The following is a 13,459-nucleotide window of genomic DNA, read 5'->3' as shown; positions in this document are numbered from 1 at the left end:
GTGGGGAAAACCATGTGATGTCTCCACTAGGAAAGGAGGAACAGACTGGAGATTCCTGCCTTATTTTGATCTCTAAGAATCAGCTGGTCTAACTTGGGCGAATGCTCAGGCCTGGGCTATACTAAATCTAGAGTAAATCTGAAATACAGAGGGTGAAATAAGAAATGGTGGAACATCTCAGGATCCCTGCAAAACATACCAGAATTCCTTCCATTGCTCCCTTCTCCCATCATTCTTTGCACAGTGCTGGGCCAAATCCAGTCTCTCAAAGACCCTTTACCCCTTTACCACATGCAACTACTGAATGCATTTTGGCCCCAGTGTAGCTCTCTAAATCTCACCAGATAACTGTAGAGACCCCATCTATGCATCATAGCATCAGTGATCCACAACTCAGAAAGCATTAAAGAACAAAATAAAAGTTTGAAATATTGTAGCTTTCTCTGCCAGACAGATTTTGCCAAATATCTACTGGTAATCCACAAACTCAAAATTCTTATTGACAAAAAAGTAAAAAACCCCATGTTCCCATAACTGTGGTTTGTATTCAGTGGACCATCAAAGTGGGCATGGGATAAGGAACTCCATTTTTTTAAAAAATGTAAGCAAGGCTCAGACCTAAAAGATTTATAACACAAATAGTACTAATAAAATTATCCTGTGAAATGATTTTTAATGAAGTGGAGTTAATTCAAGTCATGTCTTTGAGGTATGAAAATGGAAAGCAAGAAATAAAAAAAAAGTGGAAGAAAACAAATGTGACCTTGATGACTCCTCCAAAGTCCATAATCACCACATTGGTTCTTTTCATCCCCTGGTGATGTTAATCTTCTGTTTATTTTGCTACTGTAATCCTAATTCTAAATTTACCCAGAGATTGCCCTTTCAAAGTTGGTCTATGCCTGTTCTTTCTCACCTCACAAAAAGTAAAGGAAAAAAAAGTGTGTGTGTGTGTGTGTGTGTGTGTGTGTGTGTACTGTTTGTGGTTAAATATCGAGTTGGGACTTCCTCTTTGAACAGTTGCTTTTTCCTCTCACACAAAGGAGATCTCATTTTGTTTGAGACTGGATATAGTTGAAATCAAACCACACACCGAGAGGGTATGATGGCTAAGAAGCCCCCGAAACCAGCCCCTCGCAGGATCTTCCAAGAAAGGTTAAAGATTACTGCTCTACCTTTGTACTTTGAAGGGTTTTTGTTAGTCAAGAGGTCAGAATACCAGGTAAGTCCATTGATGATAATGTTAAACTAGCAGTTTCTGTCTGAATATAAAAGTTATTTCATGGTGATTTGATGTGATGTTTCTGTTGCGATTAAACCCTCTTCCGTGAGTTCAGAAATATGATGCCAATTTTGCATAATTTAAGGCAACGTATGGCTTAAAAACATACATACATATATATATAACTGTATTATATATAACATTCTAACATTGTTACTAATGTAAAAAAAATCTAATAAGCTACATTTCCAAAGAATTTATTTAAACATTAGAGAAGATTTCAGCTTAGAAGATAAAATGTTTCCTATATTTTTTCTGCAATTTACTAGTGTGCTTCCACGATGACGTGTACCATTAAGATAACATATTATGACTGAAATTAAGCCCTTTGCTCCTACTCTCAGTTATTTGAAGTATACAAATAATGAGAAAATTATTTTTAATAGTAAACTTTTGTAAAAAATTATGAAAATGATAAAATTGATACTGTGTAGCATTATGCATAGTTATATATTCTAAAAACACTAACATAGTGACTTGAAAAGCTAATATGTAGGTACAATGTGGGTAATATGTACACTAAGCTACATAAATACATTCACTCTAAGAAAATGCAAAAAGCATTTCATATTTTTAAAATGTAAAAATGAAAACTTATAATTAGTTAAAATCAGTGTTTTTAAAATACCAATTATGGAGAATTTGAAATTAAAGAGAGAAATAAACATGAAAGTGCCTGTTACTAATGAAAAAAGAAATAAGTTAGGTCAAATTTTATGAAATTTTAATAGTAATAAAGTAGAAAAATTGTTTCAAGAAATGTCATAAGAAATGTTTAATAATGATAATAAGATATTTTCTGAAGATTTATTAACAAAAAAATTGTGTATGTGAAAATATCTGCAATAGCACATTCGGGTTTTTTTTGCAAAGACATGGTAGTTTACATTCTGTTATGGGTGTTAAACCTGTATCAGTAAATTTGGCAGCTACATTAAAATATTTTTTCCTTCCTCCCTTATGCTTTTAAAGTGAATTCTATCTTGTTACAATGCGTTAGCCACATTGTTACACTTCGCCAAAAAACTGGAATTGGGAAAACAAAATTTCTCATTTGTAATTTAAATTTGGTTATTTGTTAAATGTCTATCAAAGTATTTATAAAGCTGTTTCTGATATTGAGGTTTTAAAAAAATAATTAAAGAAGGCATTCCATTGGTATGGTTAACAGAAAGAACAAGGATTTTAAAGTCAGTAAAATGTCTTTACCTAATGGTTTTGTCACTTGAACAGCTTGTGATCTTGTACAAGTTACTCTATCTCCTTGAGATTCAATTTTCTCAAACTACAAAATGGGAAAACTACAACTCACCACCAACAGGTGCTCAATTAATTTATTCATTCAAGCAACGTTTATTGTATGTCTCCTATGCACCAAGCATCATACTGACTTCTAGAGAATATAAACATAACACAAAGACCCTACCTTCAAGAGACTTAGTTTATAGTAAGGAGTGATGACTCCCTTACCTGATTGCTACTCTACCTTTTCTTAGAAAGCATGCTTTGAAATGGAAAGAATAAACTATACGTGTAAATATTTCTGATGAAATTAGCTTGTATTTCCACTTGCATTCATGGCAACGTATCTTTTACTTGTATGTCAAGGAGAAGAGAGCAAGAGGATGATAATAATATTGACTTACAGGGTGGTTTCAAGGATTAAAGAGATAACATATAAAATACCTGGTTTACCCTAAATATTAGATTCACTCTCCATTTATTATTTATCATATTCTTATTCACATATTAAAATCAGTTTTAAGTCCATAAGTACAGTTGACCCTTAAGCAACATGGATGTGAACTGTGTGGGCCCACTTACGTTTGGATTTTTTTGATAAATACAGTACAGTGCTGTATATGTATTTTTTCTCCCTGGTGATTTTCTCAATAACATTTTCTCTTCTCTAGCTTACTTTATTATAAGGATACAGTATATAATACATATAACATATAAAGTATGTGTTAAACAACTGTTTATGTTACTGGCAAGGCCTCTGGTCAACAGTGGGCTATTAGTAGTTAAATTTTTCTATTCCAGATTCAAAAGTGAAACACAATTTTCAACTGTGCAAAAGGGTCAGTGCCCCTAACCACCCCCACCCCCACCCCACCGTGTTGTTCAAATGTCAACTGTTAATATGGCTCAAAGGAAAGCCACAGGGCTAGAGTGCTAGAAAATAAAAGCTGGGAGAAAAAGCTAAGGAAAATAGTGGCATTTCTAGGCAAGCAGCAGCAAAGTGCCAGGGAACCTTTGAAAGTGAGGGTGAGTCAGGGGGAATAAAAGGTTATCTTTAAAGAAAACGGGCTAGAGGAAGTTGGGATGCTCTGCAGAACATTAAGTGGGGGTCTTTGCTGAAGGAATTCAAAACATTTCAGCTAGAGAAAATATAACCGAGGAATAATCTGGTCTGTAAGGAGATCATACAGTTAGAGGTCTTTCTTAGCTGTTTTGTAACAGGGGCACTTTTAAGAATTTGAAGAACGTTGCCCCTAGGAAAAGGTGTCAACATACACCATTTTAAATGCAATTCCAGAAAGTCCATGGATTCCAGGTCAAGAACCCATTAAAAATATATAATCTTTATGGAAAAGATAATGTGGGAAGATTTACTTAAGCCACAACACTAGAATTTTGGATTGATCAGGAAGATTTACTTGATAATAAGAGGTATTAAGTGCCACGGCAGGACACCAATGAAAGCACAGTTCATAGAAATGGGGGAAATTCTCATTTTTTTGGACCTGTTTGAAAATAAGAGAGAGCTTGGGCAATATCTCATAGTTTCTTCAGTCTGTGATATGCTAAATTTTTTAATGTGTATGTCTTCTTATTAGCCTGAACATAAGATAATAGTCATCATAATAGTATCAAAATAACATTTTTCTGACTAGTCCCCTAACTGCCACTAATTCATGGAGAAAAATTTTAGGGCTATCTCAATTGTGTCCTTAAACATAGTTCTCTATGCTGGTAACCTCCAAATATTTTAAATAACACACTCCTTTCAAGAAAACATTTTTGAGCACAGATCTTTAATATAAGAATATAAATTTATTTAGAAATTATTTATCATACTCCTGTACTAATACTTCAAGAAAATTATTTCATATACACAGAAAAGGAATTAAGAATGATAAATAAAAGATAATTAAGTATCCTAGAAGTTTCTTCCCCCGTGGGATTATCTTGCACATCTCTGGAGTTTACGTGCCCCACTTTGGAGACCACTATACAACATCCTTCCTTGAGCAAAGGTACTTGACTTGCTCACAGGAAAAAGAATCAGAACTTTTTATTGGGGAACACGGGATAGAAAGGAGCGTAACTGGATTTTGCATTCAACCCATTTTTACTAGTTACATCAATGAGAAAAGAACACTAAAGAGCCAGGAGATATAAATATCAGTCCAACTATGGAAGATGAGCAAGTCTCTTAAATCTTTTAATCTGTTTCCTCTTTTGTAAGATAATTACTCTCTTGTGGAACTGAATGGGTTGCTGTGATGATCAAATGGACTATATAATAATGGGTATATTTTTTGAGATATGGACATATGATAGATACCATGCTAGTCTCTTAATGTCCTGTTGCTCTGATCCTCACAGTAACTGTTCTGGGTAGGAATTATTTTATTCACTTCACAGGTGAATGAGTTGTGACACAAAGGTTATGTTCCAGGTCCCTCATCCATTAAGGAGGCTAGCTTGGATTTTATTGCAAAGCATTTGACATCATGCTGCCTCTCGAACTAAACTAATTCCATTTGATTGTGGGGTTCCAAAGGTTGGGGGAGATTCTTTATCATATTGGGCTCAACAGTAGCTCCGTAGACTTTCTAAAACATTTGTAATTGAATAAAAATGAGATAATGGCCTTAAGGTCACTATGTAAGGTCAGCTAATAATTATGAAGCTAGCGATAAATTCAAAATCCTACTTCAGTCCCTTTTCTTCAGAAATTCAACACAAATTATTGCTAAAAAATAAAAGAACTGTGTGCTAAATATATTTCATTCAAAAATGTGTTCTTCAAAATTATTTTTAAAATATTTACATATCTCTACAGATATAAATATATACCGAGGTGTTGATTATTGAGGTTGATATTTACAGATGACTCAGATTGTACTGATATGTTCATAAGAGCTTATCAGAAACTGAATCGAGACTGTGATCTCACATTCTGAATACAAGTTTGATCTGTTCTTAGGTTTGTGGCTGTGGTTGGAGTTCACAGGACCTACTACTATTTGTAATCTTTCTTTTCCTCCAGGCTGCCTTTACTATCAACTCGGTGCCTTTGTTCTTCCTTCTTCCCCCACTTAATAAACCCTCTTTAATCCTTTCCATGAATCTGTATGTTTGTTTACCAGTAAAACTCTTTTTTAAAAGATTTTATTTAGAGCTGAGGAATGAGAGGGGGAAACAGGGGGAGGGAGAGGGACAAGCAGACTCTGCTGAGCACAGAGTCCTACACAGGGCTCCATCCCAAGACCCTGAGATGACGATCTGAGCCAAAACCAAGAGTTGGACGTTTAACCGGCTGAGCCACCCAGGCGCCCCAACCAGTAAAGTTCTTATTTTTCCCTGATTAATTCTACTCATTTCATATCATTCTCTCATGACTGAACACCTCTGTAATTTTTCTTAGAAGCACAGGTAGATGTCTGTCTGTACACACAGAAAAAAACTCAATAAACTGTGGCTATTAGTGATTTTAGTTTTTCTATCTATGGCAGGTTAATACTCATGAGGCTAATTAAGAAGATGAACAAAGTGTAAACTTTGACTTCGGGGTTTTCTCTTGTTTTCTTTTCCGCCAAGAATCATAGAATCTCCAGTTTGAACTTGATCTTAGATGCCATACTCCAGTAAAACTACACAACCCGTGATTAAGTTCTCCAACTAAAATGCCTGCATTCTGATCTCTTCCCACTCTCCCTCACCTCCGTTCTAGTTCCAAAATACAGTGTAGCTTTGACTCGCTCCTTGCATTGCAGAGGCTTACCACTAGAGCGGAATGTGAAAGCCTTAAAAAGAAATATGATTTAAAAAAAACCTTCCCTCCTCAAATTTGAATTAATCTATTATTAATCAAAAGTTAAACCTGAGAAAATTCAAATATTTTCTAGGCTCTCATGGTTTTTACAGAACATCTGCCTGATCATAGAGACAGTATATATAAGCAACTTCTCAAGCCAGATATCTTAATGTAGTTTTCTATTTCTCTATTTAAGACAATATGAAAACACCCTTTCATAGTATTTGTGAATGGCAATGGGTTTCATTATTCTGGTTCACAAAATATTCTCCCCTTCTTATACATAAGCCCATCGAAAAAGGCCTATTTTGGACATGTTTAGAGGCCACCACTGTCATACACACACATACATAACCATGTGCAAAAAATATCATATGGATAATGAAAAACGCAAAGTACCTGTTAATAATGTGGGTGATGCAGCAATGCTTTTTTTTTTTTTTTTTTAAGTGGCTAACATTTACGGAACACTTGCTGTATCCCAGGTCCTGTGTGCTTTATATACAGTATTATTCCATTTAATCCTTAAACAACTCTAAAAAGCAAGAGTAGGGGGCTGGCGTCTACCTCTATTCTTGGTCCCTTAATAGTGCACTCTCGTATGGGAGACACAGTCGTCATCATCTACACCATCATCGTCACCGTTATAGTTCAGCACTTTTAATACATTCACAAAGTTGTGCAACGTCACCATGATCTGGTTCTAGAACATTTTCATCATGCTAAAAAGAAACCCCATTAGCAGTTACTCCCACTTCCCCTGCTCTGTATATTTTTATATCCATTTGTGGGGATTTTTTTTTTTTGTCTCCTGAGTATGAAACCAGCTAAAAATTAAGTTAGAAGAATCCCACAAAGATCAGTTAGGTACTTTTATCATCAATAAAATCTATCAATATGTGGTTTAGATTTATGGCCAAAACAATGCTAACACTTTACCCCAGATTTAGGTAGGCTTAAGCTACCTTGAGTCACTCACTGACTCAGTTTAAGAGCCTGCCTCTCTTGGAGGCCCTTTGCTAACATGGCAGGACCAGAGCAAACTGCCCACTTGCTCCCAGTAGGTTGAGCAGAGAGAGAACAGAAAGGGGCTAAGTTGAGCATATTGTCTCCAACCTCACCTATTAGATCTCCAGTCCTACTGTCTGCGGAGGAGATAATTCACTCTATTGCGCTGTGCAGGGTAGATAGGAGGGCATAAGAAGGCAGCAAAGAAACCAGGCAAAGTGCTATCGCAATGCCAATAACAAACAGTTTGTATATGAAAAGAGGGAAACAAAAGATTTCTGATGGGGTTGAAGGCAAGATTTGTTCTCTGGCCTTATTAAACAGCTTGACTCTGAGATATGTCAGGTAAATATTGGGCATCTGGATTTCAGACAAGAGGAAGAATCTCCAGTCTCATAATTGCTCCTTTGGGTGCCATCTGTTGGCTCATCCTTCAATCCTATGGCCCCTTTGAATTGGTCTTTTCTGTGTTAATTTGTTCTTGGCTCAGGAGGCATCAGCAGGTTCCATACATTACATTATAGCCAGCTGTCAATTAGGAGGCAGGATGGAGTGGAAAGACCACAAGGCCCGGACGAAGAAACTTGTGCCACGTTCCAGCTCTGCCCGTGAGGTAGATTGCTACAGTAATACTACCAATTTGTTCAAGCCTCACTGTATGTATTTCCCTTTGAAATGTGACTTTTCTGCTTTTCCATAAAGAGATTGCATTTATTTTTCTACCCCTTGAAATGTGGACTGGGTCATCCTTTGGTAAATGTGACAAAAGCAGATTAGAAAGTACTTACACATTGGGCCTTGCCCTCTCTTGTTCCTGTTCACATGCCAGCATGTTAACAAATCTAGGTTACCTGACTGGAAATAAAACCCTATGGAGTGAGACTCCAGTTGTCTCAGTGGGGGAGTTTCCAACACTAACAACCACTTCTCTGATTCTCTGGACACCAAGTGGGTGTTCAACAATTCAGCTGAATTCTGACACTACTTGTCCAGATGTAGTGCAGACCCCATAGCTTAATTAAGGGCTCAGTTCCACAAGGCTGCCCTCCACTTCAGTCACCAACTGTAAGTTCTAGACCTCCTATACTTCTGACAAACTCACCATAAGTCAAGAGTTCCTGGGACGCCTGGGTGGCTCAGTCGGTTAAATGTCCGACTCTTTGTTTCAGCTCAGGTCATGATCTTAGGGTTGTGAGATCGAGATGGATCCCCAAATTGGGCTCCATGCTCAGTGGGCAGTCTTCTTGGGATTCTCTCTCTCCCTCCCCCTTAGCTCCTCCCCTTGCTAGCTTGCTCTCTTTCTCTAAAATAAATAAATGAATCTTAAGGGAAAAAAAAATAGAGTTCCCATGACCTCCCCCTAAGATGTGCTAATTTACTAGAATGGCCCACAGCACTCAGGAAGACACTTTACTTACATTTACTGGTAAGGGATACAAAAGAACAGGCAGAAGAAGAGGTACTTAGGGTGAGGTCTGCAAGGGTCCCAAGCACACATGCTTCTGTCTCTATTGAGTTGGGCCGCACTACCCTCTCAGCATGTGAATGTGCTCACCAGTTAAGAATCTCATCAAATCCCATTGCTCAAGAGTTTTTCTGAAACTTAACTCTCAGTCTACCCCCTTTTTTTCTAGAGGTCGGTGAGTGGGGCTGAAAGTTCCAACCCATTAATCTGTTGTTCTTCTGGCCATCAGATCTACCCTGAAGCTATCCAGGGGTCCCATCTGAAGCCACCTCACTGGTATAAACTCAGGCATTATGTAAAGGGGCTCATTATGAATAACAAAATCACTCCTGTCACTCAGAAAATTCCGAGTTTTGGGATCTCTATGCCAGGAACTGGGAGACAAAGACCAAATATATATATTTCTTCTTGTATCACTCTCAGTTCTGAATCCCAGCTAAGACGCCAGGCAAGTGAGTGAGGCCACCCTAGACCAGCCACAGTGAAGTGTACTCAAAGAATCACCACCAACCACAGAATGATCACAAATAGAAGACGTTTGCTATTTTAGTCCGCTACGTTTTAGGGTAGCTTGTTACACAGTAAAAGCTAACTAAAATAGCACCTTATCAGGCATGAAGAAAAAGGGAGACATTAGTTCTACTAAGAGCATGAGGAAGATGGTGGTTGTAGTTTAAAATGAATTTAATCTTGAGCTTCCGGGGAGCCAAGGCAAATCAAAACAAGATGGGTTGTAGAGTTCCCATTATTTGAGAAAAGACGTATATAAATTCTGAAGAGGTGACAAACATCTTGCTGGTCAAAAAAAGGATAAACGATATGTCAGTATTAAAGAGACACAAAATACCATAATATATAAAAGTATCTTCACATTTTATAAGCAAAAGAAAAAAATTTCATGGAATTCCCTTATATTAATCTTCAATATAAGTCAAGATGATCCAACATGTTATAAAAATTGAGCTTATTAAACCCTAAGGAAGGAATGATCAACATATCTATGAAACTAGAATTTTAAAAAACATACTTTTGAAAAGAGCTGGGTATGAAGGTAAATCTTTAGATGTGGAAGGATTTTATTCTCAAAACCCCCTTGCCATTCTTTCATAATACAGCCAGTCTTCATATAAAATATAAATTCCCCTTATTTAAATAAATTTTCACTTGAGTGAAATGAGACTAGGTTATTTAAATTTTTTATACTTAAAAAGTTGTTATTCTATAGAACCCATAATAATGTGAATGTAGCAATAATGAAATGTTCACCACATGAATGAAATTTGGACTTCAAAGTTTAGCTTTGATGATGTTAAATTATTTTTATGATTATGAACAGTTCACATTGCCTTTATTTGTATAAATACACACTATTGTTAGAACCCAAACTAGGAGCCATGTACTCTGATAAGGGGTTTATATTTATCCATTCATTCAATCCTTTCACCTGTCCTGGAATGTAGATATTTAATGCTTGTCCCATCCTGCCCCCTTAAATGACCCCTTTTACAGGTGCAAACTTCCATTGAAACCTACATAAAAAGTCAAGTGTCTTAAATCAATGGGGGAAGTTTTGAAAAATGATCTATTTAAACACAAATCAAATTACATCCTTACCTCACACCTTATGCTAGAATAAATTTATGAAGAATTTTATCAAGAGTTAAATGTAAAATTAAGCCATAAAATTAGGTGATTTATCTCAGGATAAAGAAGAACCTTATCTCGAACAGCAATTAAGAGAGTTACAAAGAGAAATATTAATAGGAAAATAGTTGAATATATACCAATGAAATAATGCTTATAATTTCTTTCCCACAGGAGTATAAACATTATTGGACAGAGTTGAGAGGAACTACACTTTTCTTTTATTCTGACAAAAAAAGTCCATCAGTAAGTAGTTAAACATATTCAGCTGATTCAATTTTAATATAGAATTGTCATATAGTTTTATTCATTTGGGGTTTTCTGTCTTCTGAGACTAAAGACATTCTAGTAAAACCAATTCGTATAAGAACATTTATTGTATCTGTGGGGGCTATCAGGTATAAGACCCATGGTAAAATTTCCAGGGCACCTCAGAAGTTACACTCATTTCTTTAACTTTGCATTTTTTTCTTTCTGATCCCAATAGTAGAAACTTAGTTGAAACATGAAATTTTTATTTTTTTTTAAGATTTTATTTATTTATTTGAGAGCGAGCGAGAGAGAGCAAGCACAAGCAGTGGGGAGGCGTAGAGGGAGAGGGAGAAGCGGACTCCCTGTTGAGCTCCATCCCAGGACCCTGGGATCGTGACCTGAGCCGAAGGCAGACGCTTTACCTACTGAGCCACCAGGGTGCCTTGAAATGTGAAAATTTTAGCCAGATATCTGGATACAACTTGTTTAATGCCAAAGGATAGCTTTAATTGCCCCAGCTTTTTATCTTGCCGTAGCATGCAGTTATGATCTGAAAGGAACTAGATGACCCCCAAAGCCTTAAAACATAAAATATGTTACAATTTAATTTTCCTAGGGAGACAAAAACATAATCCACTAAAGAGGACTTCTAAGAGCTTAAGCATGAGAATAACAATAAAGAGATTCTGAGATTTATTTATTAGTAGTAATTTCAAATAATTGATTCATATTTCAACTTTCCCACAAAAATTGAAAATTGTATATTTCATTTTTTCCACAAATAAAATGTAGTATTTTTGTGCCAAATGCTTGCCTACCTTGGAAAGCTATGCCCATAGGCGATTTTGTGATCTAGTCTCTTGTTTACATATAAACACCTTGGACCATGGATGTAGTAGCCCATAGTTCTTCGAACATCATTATTACATGTCCGGATCTAATGAAAGAAACAGAAAAGGAGCCTTTGTGACGTATTCCACCTGCAGACATTTCGGTGCCGTTAGTGGTAAACTCACCAGCAGTCGTTTTAAAAAATAAACAAAAAACAAACTTAAAATGATCACCTTTCTCCGGAGTTCTGGATAGACAAGATTTATAAAAAGGTTTCCAAATACCATAATAAATTTTGACAAAACTAATTCTTCCGTTGTGCCTTCAAACTTCCTACTGATATCAGTAAAACTGTGAAAGCCCCTGGCCTGCACCTTGCATAGTACACGTAAGCGGGAGAGCGAACAGCTACTGCTCACTTACTCCCTGGCAGGACGTGGTACTGCTTAGTGACTGCAGCCTGCTCTTCAGGCTGACTGCCTGGGTGTTTATGCTGGCCCTGCCATTGTTAACTGTGGGTTCTCAGGCCAGTTACCTAACCTCTTTGTGTCTCAGTCTATCAGACAGGGAAGTGGTAGAAAACAGATGACGTCTCAAATTGGGCATTTTTTTTTTAAGATTTTATTTTTAAATAATCTCTACACCCAACGTGGGTGTAGAGATGAACCCCCGAGATGAAGAGTTCATGCTCTACTGAGACAGCAAGGCACCCCTCAAATTGGGCATTTTTGCAGAAAGTTTAATGGGCATGCTATATTCAAAGCTGTGGACAGGATGTAGGAAAACCATGAAGGGTAGAACAGAACTCTGAGGCTAGTAATAGCACCCTACTATCATGCCCAGGATACGGAACAACAAAGTGGGAGAACAGTGAAGAGGTGTGTGAAGACGAGGGTGTTGAGAGGAGTATGGTCTTTGACTGAGGAAGCAATTGCATAGGCTAGTAAATAGCTCACTATCCTCAGTCTTCTGATCTCCTGTCAGTGTTACCCAGGGTCCCACCCAACGGGAAGTCAGATGTTGTCCACATCAGTCCCTCTCCTGGTGCATAGCACTGTGTGGTGGAGGGATAAAGGCAAAGCTAGAGGACCAAATAAAAGATTGTGTCCAACATGCTTATTTTCACATCTCTAAAATTAGGATGAAAACAGTATCCCATGTCATGAGTTTACCAAAAGGATTAAATGAGGTAGTGAATGTAAGGATTTAAGAGAGTAGCTGTCATATAGTAAGCAGTCAAGCATTTTACTTTATTTATTAAAATTGTATTTATTTGAAAGAGAGAGTGAGAGCAGGAGAGCACAAGCCAGGGGAGGGGCAGAAAAGCCAACTCCCAGCTGAGCAAGGAGCCCGACATGGGGCTCGATCCCAGGACCCTGGGATCATGACCTGAGCCTAAGGCAGATGCTTAACCAACTGAGCCACCTAGGCACCCGCATTCAAGCATTCTATATACAATATCTCATCTAATTCTCATACCAACTCCACAGAGTGGGTACTATTTTAATCACCACTTATAAATGAGAATAGTCAAGTTTCAGGATTCAGCAATTATGCAAGATCAGACAGGGAATGAAAGGGGTATAATCCAGATCTTGCTCCTGAGCCAGCATTATTAACCATTATGCCACCAAGAGACTGTTACAATGAAATACTGCAGAACTGTCCCTCTACCAATTTTGTTAAGAGTGTGCAGGCTTTAGGAAATGTGTTGGGTGATAGTCTCAGGAGAAAGCACAGAGATAGAACAGGTGAGAACTGTAGATATTTGGGGGATAGTAGGGAAGAATTTAAAGCTGCCTTTATTTGAAAGGCTGTCAGAAGGTCATGCGAAAGAGCCCATGAATTTGCTTCATATTACTGCAGAGAAAGGGGACTGGTACCAATGGATGGAAATTCTCTGGAGGAAAAACTATGGCTTAATATGAGG

At 37.2% G+C, this 13,459-nt stretch overlaps 1 protein-coding gene across 5 annotated transcripts in view; it reads left to right on the top strand.

Moving 5' to 3' along the window:
• Positions 1-1,020: 1,020 nt before the first annotated feature.
• The window catches only part of STAP1 (signal transducing adaptor family member 1), a 44,628-nt gene continuing 32,189 nt past the window's right edge, over positions 1,021-13,459 (top strand). For 3 of the 5 annotated variants that reach the window (XM_008708698.2, XM_008708699.2, XM_008708697.2), the window contains exons 1-2: positions 1,021-1,222; positions 10,621-10,692. In XM_008708698.2, the coding sequence (XP_008706920.1) occupies positions 1,103-1,222; positions 10,621-10,692 (192 nt within the window). In that variant the 5' untranslated portion in view covers positions 1,021-1,102. The remainder of the gene's footprint in view (positions 1,223-10,620; positions 10,693-13,459) is intronic. The other 2 variants (XM_040625028.1, XM_008708700.2) reach the window with 1 other exon arrangement.

The sequence above is a fragment of the Ursus maritimus genome, unplaced genomic scaffold (assembly GCF_017311325.1).
Source record: "Ursus maritimus isolate PB19 unplaced genomic scaffold, ASM1731132v1 scaffold_8, whole genome shotgun sequence".
In the NCBI taxonomy this organism is placed as follows: Eukaryota; Metazoa; Chordata; class Mammalia; order Carnivora; family Ursidae; genus Ursus; species Ursus maritimus.
The sequence above is the reverse complement of the archived record's forward strand: the minus strand, read 5'-3'. Positions and strand labels throughout refer to the sequence as shown.